Source organism: Protopterus annectens, chromosome 13.part0, assembly GCF_019279795.1.
Source record: "Protopterus annectens isolate FY-2018-M chromosome 13.part0, PAN1.0, whole genome shotgun sequence".
Classification (NCBI taxonomy): Eukaryota; Metazoa; Chordata; order Ceratodontiformes; family Protopteridae; genus Protopterus; species Protopterus annectens.
This window is the reverse complement of record NC_056747.1, coordinates 976,324,760-976,349,197: the sequence shown is the minus strand read 5'-3', so window position 1 is coordinate 976,349,197 and position 24,438 is coordinate 976,324,760. Positions and strand designations below refer to the sequence as shown.

Genomic DNA, 24,438 nt, shown 5'->3' with positions numbered 1-24,438 from the left:
TGAATAACTGTATTTCTTGTGGGAAACAGATACCGCATAGGGATTATCATTCTTTGTGTATTCCTTGTTTGGGGCCTGAGCACGACGTTGTTGGGTGTCGCTTTTGTGCTAGGTTCAATAAGCGCACTATTAAGGTTCGATTGTGCTAGGCTGGTCTTCGGAAGCGGTGCAATTATAATATGCCGCCGGATTCTCCGCCCGCTTCTTCAAGAAGCAAAGACAAAGCAGTTAAACCCAGGCAGAAGAGTCGCCCTCCGGACGCCGGTTCTTTAGAGGCGCCAGTGGAACCGGTGGTTCCACGGAGGTTTCTCTGGAGTCCCAGGGGAGACTTTGATATTGCAGGATGTGGCCTCTCAGGAGGCAGGTCAGGCTGAAGGGGCTTCCCAAGTTACTGTACTCCTCCCTTCCTAGGGTGGTTAGCCCTCCTTCTGTTTCCAAGGCTTCTCCCAGAGGCAGGCCAGGTTTAGCTTCTGTTGGTGTCACTCCTAGTGCAGCAGGGTCTGTGCCCAAGAAGCACATGCTTAAAATGGCAGAAGATTTGATTACTCTGATTAGAGGTTCTTTGCCCCTCCTGATAAGAGGCCTAGGGTGGACCCAGAGTTGGGGAGTTTTGAGCAGGCTTCGGATGTTTCTGAGTCTTCGGCTGAAGACTTGCAGGAGTACTCTCCTTATTCTGATTCTGATGCAGATGATTCGACTCTTTTTCAGAGACTCTTCATTCCATGAGGGAACATTTTAAGTGGGAAGGTCAGGACTTCTCTGATTCCAGGAAAAGGCTTAGGGAATTTTTGCTTTTACCCCAGCATAGGCCCTTGGCTATACCTCCTGTTCTGGATGTTGTGGAAGATGTGTTTGCAGAGGCTTCACTTAATCCTGATTCTCTGCCTCCTGCTCCTGTTAAACCGGATAGGTATTACAGGGTGCCTGAGGCTCATGAATATCTTTATAAGAGTCCTAGGGCGGACCCAGAAACTGTTAGTTAGGGACCTAAGGGTGTCAAGGCCTCTGTTGTAAAAAATCCGGTTCCTCCAGATAAAGAGGCCAGAGCTTTGGATAGATGGGGAAAGAAAGTCTATACATCTTCTACCCTAGCTATGAGGGCTTTGAATTGCCAGTTTCATATGTTGAAATATCAAAACTATCTTCTTTCTCAATTGAAGTCTAAGGTGGATGCTCTGGCGGAAGGCATTGAGTGTAAAGAATTACAAGATTTGGTGCATGTCTCAGGGCAGGTGGGTAAGCATTCTTTACAATGTGGTTTTGATGCTGTACAGGCCTCGTCTAGGGTGGCTGCCACTGGTTCAGTTCTTCGCAGGCACGCATGGCTGAGGGATCAGAATTTATCTGACCATGTTAAGACAAGGATTTTGGATGCTCCTTTACAGTCTGATGTGTTGTTTGGTTCACCTGTGGAGTCAGTCTTGAAGAAAATGGAAGACAAGGCTAAGTCCATGCAGGCTGTTAAAGATTTTTTGCAAGTACAGCCTCCAAAGTTTAGTAGGAATTGGCCTGCTAAGGGGTGGACGGATCCTTCTTATGATTCTCAGTCTAGGGGTAGATCTAGACGTGGTAGGGGCAGAGCTCAGAGTTCTTTCAGACCTAGAACAGGGAGTTCGCCTGCACAATCTTCGGGTGAGGGCAGGGGCCAGTCCTTTCGTAAACAGGCCCAATGACCTACCTTTTCAGCTGCCAGATCCTTCTTGCCTGGCAGCTCCTTTGGGAGGAAGGTTGGCACTCTTCAAGGAAAATTGGAATTTGATTACCCAAGACAAATGGGTATTGGATATCATACACCAAGGTTACAAGTTTTATTTCCATACCTTGCCTCCTTTCAAAGGCATGCCGGACGCTCCACCTCAGCAAAGACTAGAGGCTCACAAACAAATTTCTCTGCTACTTCAAATAAGGGCCATACAACCGGTCCCTCTGCCAGAAGTGGGCCTAGGATTTTATTCTCGCCTGTTCCTAGTACCAAAGAAAGGGAACACGTGGAGACCAATCTTGGATTTATCTATCCTCAACACATATCTGGACATTCCCAAGTTCAAAATGTTGACGTTACAACAGCTTTTACCTCTGCTGGGCAAAGATCACTGGATGGTGACTCTGGATCTCAAGGAGGCTTACCTTCATGTTCCTATCAGGCTCAGTTGCAGAAAGTATCTGCGCTGGCTGGGACTTCTCATTATCAGTTCTCTGCATTGCCCTTTGGCTTATCTACTGCGCCCAGAGTGTTCACGAAGGTTCTGGCTCCAGTGATAGCTTTCTTCAGGCTAAGAGGAATACAGATCTATCCTTATTTGGACGATTGCCTGATTCTGGCCCAAGGAAAGGACGAACTTCTTCATCATTTACAGTATGTGATAGCAGTGCTAAGATGCCTGGGGTATTCTGTGAACGAAATAAAGTCCAGTCTAGTACCCTCTCAGGACATGTGCTTTCTGGGTGTGAGACTGAATACAGCATCCCAGATGGCCTTTTGACCCCAGACAAACAAAAGAATCTTTCTTTACTTCCATCAATTGTCTCATCAGTCCAGGCTGACTGCAAGGACAGTCCTTCAAGCCTTGGGGTTCATGGCATCTTGTATTCTGGTGCTTCCCAATGCCAAACTGCATATGAGGAAGCTACAATGGTATCTCAAAATGTATGGACACAGCACTGCCAAGATATGGACACTGTCATTCAGATAATACCTTGCATTCAAAAGGAATTTTTGTGGTGGGCTCAGGAATGTCACCTAAACAAGGGACTCTCTGTGACCCGGCCAGAGGCGAGTCAGATTCTAACGACAGATGCCTCAGACAAAGCTTGGGGAGCTCATCTAAATGGAAAGTGGGTACAAGACACGTGGCCTGCCAGACTTCAACATCTGCATATCAACTTGAAGGAGATGTTAGCAGTCCAATTTGCATTAATAGCTTTCAAGGATTTACTTCTTCCAGGGCAGGTGTTGGTTCTAACAGACAACACAACTGTCATGTGGTACATCAACAAGCAAGGGGAACGATTCTTATCCTCTATGCAGACAAGCAATGATTTTGTGGGAGACTGCTCTCAGTTTACAGCTAAATCTTCAGGCAAGGTTTCTGCCGGGAGCACAGAACTCCTTAGCAGATGTGTTGAGCAGACAAATTATGGATCCCCACGAGTGGAAATTGGATCCTCATGTATTTCAGAAATTGACAGTGTTATGGGGAACTCCAGACATAGATCTGTTCGCTTCTCCACTAAACTACCAGCTGCCAAAGTTTTGCACAAAAAGGTTTCATCCCACAGCTTGGAAAGTGGATGCTCTCATTTAATTGGAGCAATCTTCATGTGTATGCCTTTCCACCTCTGCCTCTCCTCCCAAAGGTACTCCTGAAGGTCAGACAGGACAAGCCAAAGATGATTTTAATAGCTCCAGATTGGCCTCGACAGCACTGGTACCCATTATTGAGAAGTCTGGTACGGAGCCTCCATGGCCTTTGCCTTGATTCCACACCTGCTGTCTCAGGAGAACAGTCATTTACTCAATGTCAAACTTCACTCTCTACATCTAACAGCCTGGCATATTCTGTTTTAAACCCTGGAGGGTCTCAGCTTCCACAGCAAGTTTTGAATGTTCTTTTGGAGGCCAGAAGGCCTAGTACAAGGAAAGTGTACGCAGATAAATGGAGGAGATTTTTATTTTGGAGTACAGCAAAGGAATTTGATGTTTCTAAGCCTAATTTAAGTGTGGCTCTTCAATATCTTACTGAGTTACTGGACAAAGGTTTGTCCTTCTCCTCTGTTAAGGTTCATGCTGCAGCAATTTCTGCTCACTATGACTGTGAACCACCATTGTTTTCTCATCCTTTGTTTAAGCAATTCCTTAGAGGGGCAAAGAATATAAGACTCCCAAGTAGAGCTCCTACTCCTGCTTGGGATCTCAATTTTGTGTTGGAGAAACTCACTCTACAACCTTTTGAGCCTGCAGCTACTGCCGAGTTGAAATATTTATCATGGAAGACTGCTTTTTTGTTGGCCATTACCTCTGCGAGAAGGGTTTCTGAATTACAGGCCCTTATGGCGGTTGAGCCTTTCTTAATTTTCCATAAGGATAGGGTATCTTTGCGTACTAATCCTTCCTTTATGCCTAAAGTGGTTTCTAGTGTGGCTTTAAACCAAACTATTCATTTGCCTACTTTTTATGCAAACCCCCAAAATAAAGGGGAAAAGATTTTGCACACTTTGGATATACACAGGCAGTTGCAATATTATTTGAGCAGAACTAAAGGGTTCAGGCAGTCTCAGCAGTTATTTGTTTCATTTGCTTTGGGTTCTCAGGGCAAGCCTGTTTCAAAACAAACTATTTCTAAGTGGATTGGGTTTTGTATTGCTTTCTGTTATTCCCATCATGGTAAGGAGATTCCAGCTGGGATTAGGCCTCATTCCACTAGGGCTACTGCCACTTCTACAGCTTTTAAGGGCTGGCAACTAAAGATATTTTGGAGGCAGCTACTTGGAGTTCAGTGCATACTTTCTCTAAGCATTACCACCTTCCACTCTACTCTAAATCTAGGGCTGGTTTTGCCACTGCTATTTTACAGGGCATTTTGGCAGCTCCTAATGCTTTATAGTTTTGCCATCCTCCCTTACCTCTGCTTTGGGATTCTACCCATATGTAAGGACTGCAGCAATGTGAGATGAAGAACATAGTACAGTTTTGTACCTACCATAAATGTAGATGTTCGAAGATCCACATTGCTGCAGTCCAATTTACCCTCCCTCCTTCCCCTCTGTAGTTAGAGGCGGTTGTGTGGTTGGGTTGTGAATATTGTAAATATTGTAAATAGGATTAGTGCAGGGGTGGTTGGTTGGTTTTTTGCTGTCTTTGGGTTTTGGCCTTTCTTTTTAGGGCCTTCTGACATCTGGGGCAAGAAAAGACTGAGGATATGACGTCGGTCATGCGCTTTTGTACCCTGACGTCCTGATGTCAGTTTTAAGCGCCTTGACCGACGTCAGCCTTATACTTTGGTATTCGGGCCGACCGAGGACAGTGGACTACCCATATGTAAGGACTGCAGCAATGTGGATCTTCGAACATCTACATTTATGGTAGGTACAAAACTGTACTTTTTGGACATTGTGGATGATGTTTACTTAGAATCCAGTTTCAACCCAGACTCTCTACCTCCTGCTCCGGCTAAGCCTGACAGATACTATAGAGTGCCTGATTCCCACAAATTCCTAACTACAACTGACTCAATATTTCAAGACACTGGCAACAAAGACCCAATTAACTGCAAGAAAAATTCTGCAGGCCTTGGGCTTCATGGCATCTTGCATACTAATAATACCATTTGCAAAGCTGCATATGCGGAAATTACATTGGTACCTAAAAAGCGTATGGTCTCAACACAACCACAGCTTGGACACAATATCTCTCATTCTCTGCCTACAACAGGAATTTCTGTGGTGGTCACAGGCATGTCACCTCAACAAGGGTCAGCCTTTCACCTTGCCCCCAGCCAGGCAAACTGTCACAACAGATGCTTCAGATTACGCCTGGGGGGCACACATGGCAGGGCAATGCGTTCAAGGCCTATGGACTGCAGATCAAAGAAATCTGCACATAAATCAAAAAGAGATGCTAGCTGTACAGAAAGCTCTGACAGCCTTCAAGGATCTATTACATCCAGGACAACTGGCAATAAAGACGGACAACACCACAGTAATGTGGTACATAAACAAACAAGGGGGTACACATTCCTACCCTCTATGCAGGCAAGCAATGATCTTATGGAACACAGCTCTGGCTTACCAAGTTCAGTTACAAGCTCAATTCCTGCCAGGACAGAAGAACACATTGGCAGACGACCTCAGCAAAAACATCAAGGATCCCCACGAGTGGAAACTAGATCCACAAATATTTGCAATGATAACTCAAAAATGGGACCTTCCAGACATAGACCTGTTTGCCAGTCCTCAAAACTTTCAGCTAACAAAATTTTGTACAAGGACATTTCACCATCAAGCTTGGAAAGTGGACGCACTCTCTTTCAGTTGGAAAAACCTGACAGTATATGCCTTCCCTCCATTGCCTCTCCTCACAAAGGTTCTTCTGAAAGTCAAAAAGGAGAGACCACGACTGATTCTCATAGCCCCAGACTGGCCACGCCAGCACTGGTACCCGCTATTGAGAAATATGGCCCACAGCCCACCATGGATATTGCCTCAAATCCCCCATTTGCTCACACAACAAAACAATCAGATTCTACACAGCCAGCTCAAAACTTTAAATCTGGCTGTATGGCAAATCTACTAAACATCCAACCAGCTCCTCTTTCCCAAGCAGTTCTGGATGTTATTCTGGAAGCCAGGAGACCAAGCACCAGGAAGGCTTATTCGGACAAATGGAAAAGGTTTTGTGCCTGGAACCAAGCTAAAGGCTAAGACACAATTCAGCCTCACATGCCTACAGTACTTAGCTGAGAAGTTGCACAAAGGACTTTCTTTTTCCTCCATTATAATCCATGCTTCAGCTATTTCAGCTCACTACAACACGGATCCACCTTTATTTTCACATCCTCTTCTAAGGCAGTTCCTCAGAGGTGCAAAAAACATTAGACCACCCAGGAGAGCTCCTACACCAGCATGGGACCGCAATTTTGTTCTGGAAAAACTAACGCTACCTCCCTTTGAACCAGCTTTCTCTGCAGATCTTCAGTTCCTATCATGGAAGACTGCCCTGCTGCTAGCAATAACTTCAGCTAGAAGAGTCTCAGAGCTACAGGCACTAATGGCAGTGGAACCTTTCCTCATTTTTCATAGAGTTTCACTACGAACTAATCCTTCCTTTATGCCTAAGGTGGTTTCCAGTGTGGCTTTAAATCAAACCATCCACTTACCCACCTTCTTCCCAAATCCACAGAACAAAGGTGAGAGAGTCCTGCATTCCTTGGACATTCACAGGCAACTTCGTTACTACTTGGACAAAACTAAGGCTTTCAGAAAATCTGACCAGCTCTTTCTATCCTATGCTACAGCTTCTCAAGGGAAGGCTATATCAAAACAAACCATTTCTAAATGGGATAGGTCATTGCATACGTTTCTGCTATACCCATCATGGGAAACCAGTCCCTGCTACCATTAGGTCCCACTCTACCAGGGCAACAGCTACTTCTACAGCCTTTCTAAGGGGGGTTCCAACCAAGGAGATTTTAGAAGCTGCAACTTGGAGTTCAGTACACACCTTTACCAGACACTATCACTTATCTTTTTACTCTAAGACCAGGACGGGCTTCGCCACTGCAGTTCTGCAGGGCCTTATAGCCTCCACTAACCCTCTCTGATACCTCCCCCCTTCCTTAGCTTTGGGATTCAACCCAAGTGTGATGACTGCAGCAGGGTAACACGATGAACATAGTACAGTTTTGTACCTACCATAAATGTAGATGTTCGAGTGTTCACCCTGCTGCAGTCCAGGTTACCCTCCCTCCATCCCCTCTGATCTACTGGCTAAATCTCTTCAATACCTTACTGATGTATTTGCTTATAGCTGAAGGGATTTTGTGTTTGTGCAGAGGTTACTCTATTTGGTACTAATTTCTGACCACCTTTTTGGGGGCACCTGACATCTGGGGCAAGAAAAACTGAAGAAAATGGCGTCGGTTGCATTATATATACCCCTGGCGCACTGATGTCAGGGAAGAGGCGACAGCAACCGACGCCGGACCAAGACTTTGGAATTCCGGCCGACTGCGGGACCGCCTGACGACAGGATAACCCAAGTGTGATGACTGCAGCAGGGTGAACACTCTGACATCTACATTTATGGTAGGTACAAAACTGTACTTTATAGATGTAAATGAGCTGCATCACACCTATCTCAGTTTGATTCCTAGTACCTCCATATGCATACAGCAAAAACAAGTCATTTGACCAAACAAAAGGCTCATGGTAACCACTGAAAATATGTTCCTGTGTCTTATGGTTTGAACCCTATTAAAAACAAATAAAAAAGTTGCCCTGGATTTAAAAAAAAATGTTTGGTTTGCATTCCTTCCAGTAATAGGCACACATAGCCAAACAGCCTAACTGTGTATGCTTTGCAAATTTTTGAAAAATGTAAATGCAGTATTGCTGAGATTATAATGACATCTTCTTAATAACTGTAGTAAAACGTTACAGCATAGAGCATATTTTCATACTGAGATTACTAAGGACAACTGCTTAGTGAGTGATAATACAATGTTACAGCATAAACTTTATTTCCTTTGTCTGCTATTTGTGCTAGTTACCAGCGGAACCACACATATGACACATATATAGGAATGGGCTATGTAATCGCAGGAATGGATCAAGGTCTCCTGGGGGTCTGTGTTGGAGAGAGGCGAAAGATAGTAATTCCACCTCACCTGGGATATGGAGAGAGGGGTGCAGGTAAGAAAGCTTTGGTCTTGTAAAATGCTTTTTAAAATATTAGGAGAAAGTACCAGAAAGCATGTTGTTTTTTTTTTAGTTTTTTGTAGATTATATACCGTGAGACACAGATTATATTAGAAGAGTGAAACAAAGTGACTCACTTTTGACAGTGGATGGCTATGAGCTGTGTAACAGCTGAGGTTGTAAATAGAATACAGTCGGATGTTCGGCAGCACTCAGTTCTTGAAGACAGCTGCATCCTTTATATATTACTGTGCTGTTACATGGAAATAATACAAAACCGTAGGCTACTACAAATACGACATGAGGATTTGAGATAAAGTGTAGACAGAAGACAATGTGGGATCCATAATTGTTTGTATTGCAATACAAGTTAGTGTATAAACAGATGCAGCATTTTTCTTCATTCACATTTTTTTATATTTATTTTTCGTGACATTTATTTTTTATTTGATTTCATTTTATTTTCATTTTCTGTTAATCATTCAGAAGTGACAAGGTACATCAGAATTATCTTATTACATGTTAGAAAGCACAAGTCACAATACATCAAGGAGTTTTATGCTGTGATCCATAACTGCTGAACAAGGCAATTCTATTATCTCTCTTAAGTACACCATGTCATTACTAGAGTAGAACTTCAACACCTACAGCAAAAATTTAATACTCCAGGAAATGTTCCCTGTTTGAACTTTAGTCATGCACTGAATGCCTTGTTTGTTCCTTGTGGGTACAGTGCAGTGTTTAGATAACTGCCAAAACAACTGCAGGACTAAATCACCACATTCTGATAACCATTGTCTATCTAGCCTCATTTCTTGCTGGATGGGTTGGAGCCGACCTGCTCCCTCCGCCCGCTCTAAAAAAAAAAGAGAGAGTTGGTTCCACAGCTCGAGGCTCCCCCTATATCCCACAATGAGGATTACCTCAGATCTCGTTCGTTTGCCTGCGCTGGTTTGAGGTTGGTTGCTTCTACGGTTCTGTGGCTGGTTTTTTTTTTTTTATACAAAAGTTTTTTCCCTTTTTTACTTTAAAAATTCTAATTAGTGTAGAGGATAGATCTTTATCCCCGACCCTATTTTTCCCCCGTTTTTATTAAAGGCGTCTTGTTTCTTCGCGGGCTTGAGCCTTTTCCTTCCTAGGGTGTGTTGTTGTTTGGATTTACTTTGTGTAATTGTTGTTATTTTAGTGGTATTTTATTATTTTTTGTTATTATTTTAGTATTAATAATTTTTTCTGACGCCAGGTGTTGTGTGTGGTGTTTGTGTGTTAGTGTGTGTGTGTCAATGTCAAAGAGTCAAAGGCAAGATCTAGAAGGAAAGTGTGATGCCAGAAAAAAAGCAATGTCAGAAATCATGCAAAATGTGTCGACACTCTTGTCTGTGTCTCTTGTGGGGCCTTGCTGGGCTCCTGTGCTTCCAGCGCCAGGACATGGCTTCAGCCCCAGGGCTTCGGGAGAGAGAAAAAGAGCCCAGAGAGAAGCCAGGGCTTGTTAAGAGTTAAGCCAGGGAAGCAGGGGTAAAACACTCGAGGTCTCCGGCTCCGGCTACAGGCGAGACCTCAGGTCTTGGCTCTCGCTCTTCTATTCAACCTTTGCCGAGTTCATCGATCTTCAGTTCTCTAGCTGCAGGGCACTAGCCAGAGCGAGGTCCTCGGCAGTACCCCTGAGCCAAGGCCAAGATCTTGGGAGGGGCAACCAGAAAGAGGGAGGTCACCTTCTGTCACTCTAGGTCACCATCCGGGCTCAGGATCTCCTGTCTGCTCCAGGATCTCCCCCCTCCTGAGCGAGGCCAAGGTCATTCTTGCCAGGCCCAGGAGCTCGTGGCAGAGGGGTTCAGAGAGTCCGGCTTGCCCAGGTCGAGCACCTCGCAGCTTCAGAGCCCGACTGGAGTTTCGGTGCCTGCCCGAGGTCAGAACTCTTTCTTTCTTCCACTCTTTTTGGGTTGGGAGCGGATTAGAATGGGAACACCCCAGACTGTAGACCTCGCCCGGGCGAGACGGTGGGCTCGCGTCGTCTTCCTCGGTGAGGTTTTCCTTCGGGAATCTCCTCGGTCCCCCTCGTCCTCTCGAGGGGGGGGTGGTGGAGGACGACCCTTGTCCGGCCTCCCCTCCTCAGTGCGAGGGCGGAGTGTGAGTCGGCGGGCGGTCTCCCCCCTTCTCACGAGGCCTGCCGGGGGGGGGTCCTCCTCGAGGCTGGCCCTGGCTCACCGGCTCTGGGTGACGGCGGGTGCATGCGATCCGGGCAGAGCTGCCTCCAGCTCCTCCTCATCCTAACAGAATCCCTCCCTCCCCCTCTGCCTCCTCAGGAAGTAAGTGGGCTCGCTCCTCTCCCGGACGCGAAGGCCAGCTCCTCAGGGCCCCCTTGGGGAATTCCTTCCTCTCGAGGCCTCTCCCGAGGCCAGAGAAGACCTCGAAGAGGAGGGTGATCCACCAGCATCTTTGACTCCCCTGATTCTCTCCGTGAAGAGACACGAATCTGGATTCTTCTGAGGTCCGTTCCTCCATGACTGAAGCTGTAGAATTTCAACCAGCATTCTGGAGATCCTTAACAGGGAGGAAATTGGCCCTCCCTCTACCCCTGACCGTCCATCTTCTGTGTATCTTGAGGCGTGGCTGGGTCGTCCCTCCACCCCCTGGGTCCTCCCGACCCCTCATGCAGGTGCAGGGGGATGCTCCATGGCCGGCTCACCTAGGAGTTCAGTGGGCCCCTGAGACCCTCCAAATTCATCAGTGTGGAATCAGAAGAGCAATTTTTTGCCTGATTCTATGGTCACTGGCCTATAGGTGTGCTTTCTGCACTTCCAGCTGAAGAACTGGCTGATCCTTCATGGACCTGTCGAGAGACCTAACATCGGAATCTAAGGTCCATGGCGGAAGTTGAAGCTAAGTTCATGCGTTACTACCATTCCACTAACAGCCATTAAGGGTGTGCCATTCACTTTCGTCTTCAAAGAAGAACTATCCAGTTTCCCAGAGAAATGTTGAAAAAGACCAAATGATGCTTCAAGAGGTTTCAATCCTCCTTGAACTGCTCTCTAATTCCAGAATGGAAGCCTTCAGCCTCCTCCATCGCCTCCTCTCTAGGGCGGCCGATGGGCGGCTTTGCAGCTTTTTGGGCAGCCTTCTGTGAAACTTTCTCCTGGATTCCTTCATACCTTCTTTCCTTTTCCTTTCACAGCAGAAGACCACATGACTCCTTTGATTCTCCATGGGGAGAGCCCTTCCTGCCGTCGGAGGACTTTTCCAGACTTGGTGGCTGCCGACTGATTAAGGCTTCTTCCAAAGCCCGTCGTTCGTAAACAATCTCAAGGGAAAAGAATTAAAGGCCAGAAGGAAATAGAAAAGATGTGGTTCATCCTTTGATAGTTTTTCTGAAAGCCTGTGGGGAAGAGTGGTGGTAGGAAGAACCAGAAGGTCTAGGGGGCAATGGTAGGCGATAAGCCCTAAGGGCCTTTTCCTGGCAGCCGACCAAACAGCATCCAGAGTTTTGCTGCCCTCTTTCAGCCCACTGCAGTTGCCGACTGCTATCTGACAGAAGGGCAGTGGGAAGTGTCACTGTATTTCTGAATTGGCTATCCTCCCTTCCCTCAAATGGGTAATCCTATTCATTCGTTTTCTTCCAATCTGTTAAAGCTCAAAATCAGCTCAGAGCTAACCAAATTAAAGATGTTCTGCAGCTCAAAATTTTCGTTCTCCTTATCTTTTTGTTCCATAGACAGAGTTTTTCTACGAAACTAACCCGTCCTTTTTTGCTAAAGGTGTGGTTTCAAAAAAAAAAAAAAAAGCATTGACCTCTGTCTTTTTTTTTGAGTATTCAATAGGTCTGAACAAAAAAAAAAACACTGCCTGGATGTTCATTCAATTAATTAACTACTACTACAGACAGAAACAATTCAGAAAATCTGATCAATCCAGCTGTTGTCTATCTAAGGAAGAAAGCAGAAAAGGACTTCCAGTTTCAATTATATCATTATCAATATTACAGATCTCTGATTACCCTTGTTTATTAGATTAGACACCACAAAAACTGCCTAATAAAAGCCCATTCCCCATATTTCTTATTTCAGGATGTAGGTCACCCTTTCTTCCCTGCTGTTAGAGGTGGATTTCTTTACAGTTATAGTTTATTGATATAATTAGTACGCTTTAGCAAAAACATGATGAGGTATAACTCTCTCCGCATTGTGGGATATAAGGGGGAGCCTCGGTGGGGTGGAACCAACTCTCGAAGCTTTTTTAGAGGACCCGCAGAGTGCGACTCCGGTGTTCAACCCAGCAAGAAGAAGGTGAGAAGAAGACAACTAACATGGAACGTTATGGTAAGAACATAACTTCTATTTTCCTACGTCAGTGGCATCCGTGGGTGCTGAACAGTAAAACCGGCATTTGACACTGGCCTGGCCCTGACTTACAGGTTGATAATCACGTTTAGAATATCTGCTTCAAAAGAAAAAAATAAAAGTACACCTTTCTATTTATTTATTTATTTTATTTTGCTTTTGTTTACCAGGTTTGTTAGACTAGGTTTAGTCAAAAAAACTTTTTTCAGCAGAGGGACATGGAGAAAAGCTCCAACATATTACAAATATTTTTAAACCGACATTCAGTAATATATATGAACAGACATTAAGTAATACAAATTAACAGTTACACATTAATTTGCTAATTAGATTAAATTCATATAAATAAAGACAATTACTGTATAAAAGATAATTATATATTAGTAGATGTTGAACACTGAGCATTTGAAGAGGTGTTATTAGTAGGTTTTTCAAGTAGATAATAGATCATGTGATTAGTGCTGAGAAGTTCACAGAAATGAAAGTGAGAGAAGGAACAATGTAGAGTAGAACATGTTAATGTTGTAGTTAAGAGACTAGGTATAAAGGAAGAGATTTCCAAGATGGCTGCACATTGAGTAACAGCTTAATTTTAGTGCTCCCACTGTGAAAACAAACTCAGCAGAAAAGGCCAGTGGATTTATACTTCTGGGTAAATTTCAGTAACTGGCTAGTAAGTGCACTGCCAGGATGCCAGGAAAAAATAAATACAGAGGACCTGAAGGAAAATCAGCTTCAAAAGGTAAGGGGAAAAAAACACTGACTGGGAAAAGTACTTTTCAACTGTTCAGCAAAAGGCAGTGCAAGCTCCAGACATGACTTCCAGTAACCCAGAGGAAAGTGTGAGACAACTGCACCTGATTAAAATAAATGAAACTCTGATGAATTATATCAGCTCAAACAACAAAAAGACTGGAAAAATGGAAGAAGGTTTAAACAGATATTCAGATGAGGTGATAAAACTGCAAAAATTAGAAAGAAGGACAGGCTGGCTAAATATGAGACTGCACAAGAAGAGCTGTTTAAAAAAAATAAATAAATAATAGAATTAGAGGACAGAACACGTATAAAAATATGAAATTTTCTGCTGTACCAGAGAAGGTGGGAAGAGTACTGCGGTGGTGGTGCTGCGGTAGTGTTGTCGCCTCACAGACGTTGCCCGTTCGATTCTCAGTTAGAGCGTCTTCTGTGTAGCGACATGCGTGAATGGGTGTTCCTTCGTTGAAGGTTGTGCGTTAGGCCTGGCAAGCCAGTACGTAAAAATCTACTGTCAATCATTAGCGGACCGGAGTTCCACTGTGGCAACCCCTAACTGGAAAAGCCGAAAGACACAAACAAACCAGAGAAGGTGGAAAGAACAGACTGTATTAATTTTAGGAAAGTACAAATAAGCAACTGGACTGGTATTCCAAAGGAGTTGTTAGTTGAAAGGGCACATCGTGTTTATGTTCCAAACTTGGCTATGAGAAAGCAACCTAGAGCTTTAATAGTTTAAGAAGCTGCCCTACCAGCAGAAGGAGTTCATCTTGACAAAATTGTGGCAGAAGAACAAAGTACTAAAAGTGGGATACAGGAGAGTATTTGTGGAGCATGATTACTCATTGTACACCAGACAGAAGAGTAAATTTATACCCCTGTTCAGGGAATGTCGAGAAGAAGGCATGAGATTCAAACTGCTGTACCCAGCTATCGTCAAAATATTCTGCCCTGGTGGGACAAAATCATTTTTTGATTATGTACATGCTAAGGAGGAAATACAGAAGTTTGTCCAAATAAAAAGTGACCTGTGAAACTGAGGCTTCTTGTTCTTCTGGTAATAAAGACCACAAAGAGACTGTGCCAGTGAAACCTTTTCCAGTGTTTCAATGCAAAATGCTTGAGAGAAGGAAAAATGCACAAAAGAAGAACTGAGAGTACATCAGAAATGAAGGAGAGACAGGATTTCAGAGAGGGAGTTGAACAGGAATAAAACCAGTAACTTGGAAATTGACAAATGTGGGATTACAAGGAAAATTATGTTTGTGAAACATGACAGAACAAGAAAGTCTGGAAATATTGGACTTTTTTGGACTTTGTTACACACGTAGGGGACTCTAAAGCATATGCCTACTTCATGACATTAATGTTCAGAAAAATACTTAGGAGAGGGGAAGAGGAGGGAGAAAATTAGCTGTGAGTAAAAAAGTATTTTCTTAATGGCGCTGTTTTCTAGTGCATGATTTTCTTTGCATGCTATAAAGTAATGTTTTTAGTTATTTTAAGTGTAATGGGGATACTAATGCAAACAGGTGCTCCTGATTATTTCTTTTTTTCTTTCTCTCCTCTTCTCTCTTTCTCTCTCATCAGTTTTAAGAAATGTAGGCACTGCAATGTAAAATGAAATCTGGTTAAAAGAGCATGACAGCATGTTAAAAGAAAAAAAATATTGTGCATTTTTCTTATTCTTGCATTAAGGCCCATAGCTTGATCTAATAACATGTTTTAAGAGTTAGTAAGTAAATGAAAAAGAATGTTGACTATTATTAGGCTTTTTCTAGCAAATAAATGTATGCTTAACATCATTACTGTATCTGGTCTTTATGTCTCCAGGAGGCAATCTGATAAAGAGAAATGGCTAGGAAATAAAGTTCTCTGAGGGCATTCAAGTGTTTACCTATCTGGAAGAGCTATAAAGATAAGACAAAACCAGACAGCATTTAGTAGAAGCAGAGGCTGCACCATGCATCTTAGCATGGATAACCTTTCTTTTAGGTTAACTCAAGTCTCTGAGTGTGGCTGTCAGTTTGGAATATTTGTTCCTATTAGGAGGGAAAAACTTCAATATTTGAAGATGTACATAGTTTTGTGTGTTATTATTCAATTAATAGGTTTTATGGGGGTATTGGGGTGTGTGTTTGTTTTTTTTATTTGAGAGCTTTCAGTAAAACAAAATGTTTTGCAAGATGTGACATAGGCTCAAATGGACAAGAGACAACTGTATAAAAGATCAACCTGCCAAATAGTATATGTATGTAACACAAAAGCTGGAACTAGACATTTAACAAAAGAGCTGTTATACATAAAATGTGGGTATAATAACATTTTAATACAATAATGCTTTCTGTAATCTCTTTAAATGTCAATGATGTCACAGATAAATACCAAAAAGAACGAGTAGTGAACTATATTAAAATATCTAGAATGCAATAGCATTACTACGGAATTCACACTTGGAAAGAAGTGAATGTGTGAATTTGATAAAGAAAGGTTTTCAGGATGGTTATTCAGTGGGATACCTTTGACAGAGGAAAACAGGAGTACTTACATTAATTGCAAGAGGATCTCCAGTAGTCATAGAAGAGGATAAAAAAGATAGTAATGGTACATTTGTAGTACTAAAGGTTACTGGCAAGGGAGGAGGATTATACTAGCATGTATTTATATTCCACCTACAACTGCTATAATGGCTTTAGAAAATTCTGGGAGAAATAATCAGGTTTCAGTAAGAAATACTGCCTATAGCTGGGGAGATTAATTTGATTTGCAACAGTGAAGATGTGTCTTGGGGGCCCAGAAGAAAAAATATAACAAAGGAGGGTAAATGTTTGAATACATTTATAAAAATATTTGGCATGGAAGGTGTGACTTCAGTACTAATAGTTCGGAGTGAATTTACATATTATTCCCCAAGGTACAATAACTGGGCTAGGCTAGACAGAATTTACATTTCACAGGAATATGTGTATTTAATTGAAGGTCTTGATACGCATCCAATAACTATTTCAGATCATGTACCAATAATAACTAAAATAAAAAAAAACCAGGGTAATGAAATAAAAATGATACACTGGTGTTTTCCCACGTGTGTGTTAAAAAGAGAAGAATTTAAGGAGTAGGTAGTGGAAATTATTCAGGAGCGATTAGAGAAGATAGAAATTTCTTCTGAAAATATAGCTAGGGAGTAATTAAAGTGGAATTTTAAAAATGGAGTAGAAATAAAATAAATGGAGATATGGTTAAGATGTAACAATAATTATTTAGAGGTACTGACAAATGTTAAAGTATTGCAAAATAGGGGGAATCTCGGAGCAAGAAGACCAGCAACTGCAGAATGCTAAACAGAAAAGAAGGATTACCTCAGTAATATGCATAAGTTAGGAAGACTGCTGTTAAATAACTATTTTTTGATAATAACTCTAGAGTACAAAAACTTTTAGCACAGTGACTGAGGCAACAAAAAGTAGAAAGGGCTGTCACCAAGTTTAGGAAGTCTATAACAAGTAAGTTATCAAGAGATCATGTAGAGGTATTTAGAAATATTTTGGAAAATGTATGAAAGTCTATATAAAGCAGAGAAACGTGGAAATCATGAAAACCCACAAATGGAAATGTTTATGGAAGATTTAAGTATACCAAGGTTAGAGGTAGATGGGGTTCAATTACTAACACTTAGGACAGGGGGAGATGAGGTAAAAATGAAGATGTATAACCAATCTACAGGAAAGTTCCCAGGAATAGATGGTATTCCTGTGGAAGTTTATAAGCTAGGATGGAAAAAAATGATAAAGATCTGGAAGGTTTTGTTTAACAGTAATTTAAGAGGATGAGAAATACCAACATCCTGGAAGAAAGCACTGGTAGCTGTAATGCCTAAAGAGGTAAAGATCCATCAGATCTAGCTTCATACAGGCCCATTTCAATACTAAACCATGATTATAAAGTGTTTATGTTTATAAAGGCTAAAAGAATGTCAAAAGTGATGCCAAAATTGATGGATGTGGCTCAGTGTGGTTTTGTGGAGGGGAGGCAAACATTTGACAACATAAACACAACACTGATGATCCAGAGGGAAGCATAATGTAAGAAAATACCACTGTTATTGGTGGATCTTGATGCAGAGCAAGCATTTGACAGAGTAAGCAGGGACTTTATGAGCAGAGCATTGGAAGCATTTGCATTCACTGATAAAATTATAAGGTTGATTAGGAGGATATATGAGAGATCAGAGGTGAAAATGAAAGTGGGTGTGTACCTCTATGATAATTTCTGCTTGAGCAGAGGAACCAGGCAAGGGTTTCCTCTTTCCCCTTTGATGTACTTCATGTTTCAGTGTTGCAGTCATTACATTTGGGTTATCTGCCTGCAGGTAGCCCTCAGCCAGCCTGAATACCAGAGCCTTGGATTCCTGCATCAGATGCTGTCTCTTCTTCCATGATGTCAGGTCATCAGGGGTATAAAACATGCAGCCGACGCCATTACATCAGTCTTTCTTGCCGCGCGGTGCCCAAAGCAGAAGCAGTTCGCAAGTGCCAGTCGGCCGACTCCTGAAATTTTCATTTTCAAGTTTCAGAACCAAAGTCTTTGAAAAAAGCTAAGTACCCCATTAGGGATCCTTTTTCTTGCTCTTAATCCGATGTCAGTAAGTTAACAATTGTCTTACCTGTGGAAAGCAAATACCTCATAAAGATTTTCATTTGTACTGCATTCCTTGCTTAGGCCCAGACCACAATGTCCCGCACTGTCTGTTTTGTGCCTTATTCAACCCCTGAACTATTCGTCGGTCTATTTTCGCAGCAAATTATTTTGGTACTCAGTTTAACTATCCAGAAATGGCTTCGGTAATCCATCCGACTACCGATATTCCGAAAAAATGTAAGGATAAAGACAGAGACAGACCGCATAGGTCCAAAACTGCCGACGACGCTTCCGTTATGCCAGTCACCAGTTTGCCGGTACTCAGTGAGGCACTTTCGCAGCCCCTCATACCCACTACTTCAGATTCGCAGGCTCTACTGAGACCCATTCGGAGTCCAGAATGCCGTGAGATGCTTCTTCGACTATGAAACCTGTGGATGTCTCTACCTTGGATCCGGTGTCGCTGTGCAGGCACCAGCTTCTGAGGGTGCATCCAGGCCTACAGATTTGCATTTTAAACCAACACTATCTTCTTCATCCAGGCCTAAAACTCGACCCACGCTTAGAAAACCGGCATCCAAAATGCATGGTCAGGCCCATATGCCTAAAAAAACAAATGCTTTGAATGGCTTTTACTTTAACTAGGGAAAGCCAGCCTTCCTCCTCTAAGAGACCTTGAACTGATTTTCCTTCTGATTTCTTATGATCAGGATTCTGAAATCTCTATTTCTTCTGATTACCAAGATTTGCCCTTGTCTACCTATGAGGATTCTGATGCAGAGGATTCCATTCCCTCTGCTTCCCCTACAGAAGATTTTTCTTTTGGTGAAACCTTGCACACTCTTAGGGAGCATTTCCGCTGGGAAAGCCAGGATTATTCTGACTCCAAAAAGAGGCTTAGGGAATTCTTACTCCTCCCTCAACACAGGCCTTTAGCTATCCCTCCTGTTCTGGACATTGTAGATGATGCCTTCTTGGAATCTAGCCTGTCCCCAGACACTTTACCTCCAGCTCCCAGAAAACCTGACCGGTATAACAGAGTACCTGACTTTCACAAGTTCCTCTTCAAGAATCCTACTGCGGATCCAGAGACCATTTCCCAAGGACCAAAGGGCATTAAGGCCACTGCTGCCAAAAATCCTACCCCCTCTGATAGATATTCTAGGGCCTTGGACAGATGGGGTAAGAAGGTATACACTTCTGTTACTTTGGCCATTAGGGCCTTAAATTCCCATTTTCATATGTTAATGTATCAGCAGCATATTGTGGGACTATTTAAACAAAAATTGATGTTGATTCCTGACTCTGCTGAACATAAAGAAGTACAGGATTTAATGCATTCTGCTGAACAAGTTGGTAAACATACTTTGCAATGTAGTTTTGACTCTTTAGAAGCATCTTGCAGGGCTGCTGTCACTGGGTCTGTACTTAGAAGGCCTGCTTGGCTTAAGGAGCAAAACTTGCCAGATCATGTTAAAGCTAAATTACTGGATGCTCCCTTAAACCAAGACCACCTGTTTGGCAACAAAGCAGAAGTCCTCAAAATGATGGAGGAAAAAGCTAAATCTATGCAAACTGTTAAAAGAGTTCCTGCAAGTATAGCCTCCCAGATTTAGTAGGCATTGGCCTTCAAAGAATTGGTCCTTTCCAGTTTCTTCCAGGCCTTCTCAGTCCAAACCCAGGAACAGCAGACCACCTAGGTTACAGTCTCAGGCTGTACACAGGCCTAAGCAGTGGGGGGCTCCCACTTCCAAAGCTGGAAGTAGTAAGACACCCACCTGCGGAAAAATGTCACAGTGACGTAACCTTAACCCTTCCAAGCCCTGCTCAACTGCCTGCTCCCTTAGGAGGAAAACTCGCCCTGCAAAGGATACAGATTCCTTTTCCACACCCTACCAACCCCAAACGGATGGCCAGACCTACCCCCAAATCAGTGGGCAGAGGCTCAACAGCAGGTTCTCTCTCTTCTAAGTATCAGTATTCAACCTGTCCCAGCAGAAGAAAGGGGACAAGGTTTTTATTCAAGACTTTTCCTGGTACCCAGAAAAGACAGGTCCTGGCATCCTATCCTGGACCTCTCTATTCTAAACATCTTTTTGGTAATCCTAAAATTCAAAATGCTAACACTTCAACAGCTGCTTCCTATGCTAGGCAGAAATGCCTGGTTGGCAACCTTAGACTTAAAGGAAGCTTACCTGCACATTCCAATAAGGGAATCTTGCAGGAAATACCTACGCTTCAGGGCAGGCTGCATGCACTATCAGTTCTCTGCACTTCCCTTTGGCTTATCTACTGTGCCCAGGGTATTCACAAAGTGTCTAGCTCCAGCCATTGCATTTTGCAGGCAGAGAAATATTCAAATGTAACCATACCTGGACGATTGTCTGATTCAGGCAGAAAGCCAGGATATGCTATTAAAACATCTGGCATTTGTAAAGAAACTTCTAACCTCACTGGGGTACACCGTAAACGAAAATAAATCTCATCTAGTACCGTGCCAACAGGTTGTATTCCTGGGTGCAAGCTTGAACCCAACTTCCCAGATGGCTTACCTCATGTCAGAGAAACAAGTTTATTTGACAACCTACTTCAAACTACTGGCCACAAAGACCCAGCTATCTGCAAGGAAATTTTTGCAAGCCCTGGGGTTCATGGCCTGTTGCATTCTACTAATTCCATATGCAAGACTGCATATGAGGAAACTACAATGGTGTCTAAAAAGCCTATGGTGTCAACATTCTCAGGACCTGGAATCAATGATTCCTATCATTCCTTGTATAAAGACAGAGTTCCTTTGGTGGGCAGAGGCCAGCCACCACAACAAGGGTCTCCCATTCAGTCTACCCCCTGCCGCCCAAACCCTAACAACAGACTCATCAGACTATGCATGGGGGGCTCACTTGGCAGGGCAGTGCATTCAGGGCAAATGGAACCAGAGTCAGATGCACCTGCATATCAACCAAAAAGAAATGTTAGCTGTACAGAATTCCCTGACAGCCTTCAAAGACCACATCCTTCCAGGACAATTACTGGTAAAGACAGACAACACCACAGTTATGTGGTACATAAACAAGCGGGGGGGAACTCAGTCGTACCCTCTCTGCAGACTAGCCATGGCTCTGTGGAATACAGCCTTGAGCTACCAAGTGCACTTACAAGCTCAATTCCTACCAGGCAAGCTAAATTCACTGACAGATGACCTAAGTAGAAATCTCATGGACCCACACGAATGGAAACTGGAACCAAAAATATTCAACCTCTTGAGGAACAAATGGGGGACTCCAGAGATAGACCTGTTTTCCTCCCCCCAGAACTACCAATTGGACAAATTCTGCACAAGGACTCCCCACAGTCAAGCTTTGAAAGTGGATGCCCTGTCCTTTACCTGGGAAAGCCTCTCAGTTTATGCCTTTCCACCTCTGCCTTTTCTCTCGAAGGTTCTGTTAAAGATCAAACAGGACAAACTAAGGACGGTACTGATTGCACCAGACTGGCCTCGCCAGCACTCTTACCCCCTCTTGCGCAGCATGATACTGCTGGATCCATGGCACCTACCTCAGACACCTTCCCTGCTTGTCCCAGCAGGCAGGCCAGATTCTGCACCCTCAGCTTCAAACCCTGAACCTTGCAGCCTGGCTAATTCCTTGAGCTCTCCAACAGCATCCCTCAGTAAGCAGGTGCTAGATGTCATTCTGGAAGCAAGGAGACCTAGTACTAGAAAATCCTATGCTGAAAAGTGGAAAAGATACTGTTCCTGGAGCCAGACCCAGGGTATGGGCACAACGGTGCCCAGCTTACCTCATATTCTTCAATACTTAACAGAAATTCTCCACAAGGGCCTATCCTTCTCGTCAATTAAAATTCACGCCTCTGCAATTTCAGCACATTATAATACTGAACCACCCCTCTTCTCTCACCCCCTCTTAAAGCAATTCCTCAGAGGGGCTAAAAAATTAAGACCCCCCCAGGCAAGCCCCTACTCCAGACTGGGACCTTAACTTTGTATTGGATAAGCTCACTGTCCCTCCATTTGAACCAGCTGCAACTGCAGATTTTAAATTCCTTTCTTGGAAAACAGCCTTCCTTCTAACCATCACTTCAGAAAGAAGAGTGTCTGAATTACAGGCCCTCATGGCAGTGGAGCCCTTCATTAACTTCCATGCAGACAGGGTTTCCCTCAGGACCAGTCCTTCCTTCGTGCCCAAGGTGATGTCTAGTGTTGCCCTAAATCAGTCCATTCATTTGCCTACCTTTTTCCCGAATCCACAAAACAAAGGAGAACGAATTCTGCACTCTTTGGATGTACACAGACAACTTAGATTTTATTTGGACAGGACTAAGCCTCTCAGAAAATCTGAACAGCTGCTAGTTGGCTTTGCTGCAGGGGCAGAGGGGAAGGCCATTTCAAAGCAAACCATTTCTAAATGGATAGCCCATTGCATTCATTTCTGCTATAAGCACCATGGAAAACCTACCCCACAGGGGATAAGATCATATTCCACTAGGGCTGCATCTACTTCTACAACCTTTCTCAGAGGGGTCCATACCAGGGACATCCCAGTAGCTGCTATCTGGAGCTCTGTACATACCTTCACCAAGCATTACCACATGCCTATTTTTTCTAAATTCAGAGATGGTTTTGCTACTGCAGTTTGTCAGGGCTTAATAGCTCTCTAACTTCCTCCTCCCTTCCTTAGCTTTGGGAATCGACCCAAATGTAATGACTGCAACAGTGAAACACGAAGAACATAGTACAGTTGTGTACACTTACCATAAATGTAGATGTTCAAGTGTATTCACTGTTGCAGTCCTGGTTACCCTCCCTCCAGCCCCCTGACTTCTCTTGGCTCTACCTTTGCTTCTTGTTTTAAGCTTTCTGGTGTATTTGCTTTTTGATGGAGGTGTAACATAATATATAATTGCTTCCCTTTGTGGGGGCACCTGACATCTGGGGCAAGAAAAACTGATGTAATGGCGTCGGCTGCATGTTTTATACTCCTGACGACCTGACATCATGGAAGAAGAGACAGCATCCGACGCAGGTATCCAAGACTCTGGTGTTCAGGCTGAAGGCTACCTGCAGGCAGATAACCCAAATGTAATGACTGCAACAGTGAATACACTCGAACATCTACATTTATGGTAAGTGTACACAACTGTACTTTATTTACATTATATTTAGAACCACTGACAAAGAAAATAAGGGACTCTAAATTCAAGGATAGAATTGGTATGGTGGTCAAGAAAAACTGGCTTCATTTGCAGATGATATTATTTTATACCTAATAAAACCAGAAAAGAACATTACAGAGTTGTGGATGAAGCTAAAACAAAGGCAATAGCAGTAAATTATTTACCTACCCATGAATTGGTTCAGGAATATCCATATTTATGGGAACACAATAAAATGAAGTATTTAGGAGTATGGATTAAAAATTATTCCTGTGTGGCAGCTAAAGATATGTGGGAAGAGGTGAAACAAAAGATACTAGAAAAACTGAGGAACTGGAAGCTCTATTACATAGATATGGATAGCAAGATACAAGCAGTTAAAATGCTTTTTAGTCCCATTAGTCTTATACACAGGTCAGGTATATTTTAGCAACCAGAGGAGAAGTTGTGGATAGCAATTAATAAAGAGGTGAAGGATTTTGCCTGAGAGGGAAAGACAGCAAGGGTCAAGTGGCATAAGCTGATTCTTCCAGTACAACAAGGTGGATTGGGACTACTCGATCTGATTGGGTATTTCAGAGCTACACATTTAAGGCTCCTATACATAGGACAAGCAGAAAACTGTAATTCAAAGTGGAAAGTGATGATGATGGAATGATGTAAGCTTAAAGAACAAGGAGAGACTGGGATTTTGGATGCAGACCTTTAAGAAGAATAACAGTAATCGTACAGAATATTATATTCAGAAAGTATTCTAAGAACTAAGCCAACACGGGAATGGAGAAAGTCTATTCTGTCAATAGGGATGACTGCAATTAGGGATACAGACAATAGGCAAGAGGGGGGTTGGAATTTATTGGAGAAAACTGGCAAAGGAACTAAGGTACTGGGAGCAAATAACTAGAGAGGGAAGATGCCAAGAATTTATGTGGACTGCAGGATAGATTGCCTTCCCTATCAAGGACAGATATCACAGCACAGGCAAAGAGAAAGCAATGGGGGGGGGGGGGGTCCTGTAATAAAGAACAGTACTGGTATAGGTTTTAGTAGAATCTAGAACAGAAGCTGCTGTTATAAAAGGAATCATTAGTACACTGTATAAAATATTGCATGATAGCTA

The 24,438-nt window shown here is 43.1% G+C and overlaps 1 protein-coding gene across 1 annotated transcript in view; it reads left to right on the top strand.

Annotated features, from left to right (window-relative positions):
- Positions 1–24,438, top strand: part of FKBP10 (FKBP prolyl isomerase 10) — a 368,229-nt gene that overhangs the window by 201,990 nt on the left and 141,801 nt on the right. Inside the window, exon 6 of the mRNA XM_044054794.1 lies at positions 8,264–8,409. Within this exon, the coding sequence (XP_043910729.1) occupies positions 8,264–8,409 (146 nt within the window). The remainder of the gene's footprint in view (positions 1–8,263; positions 8,410–24,438) is intronic.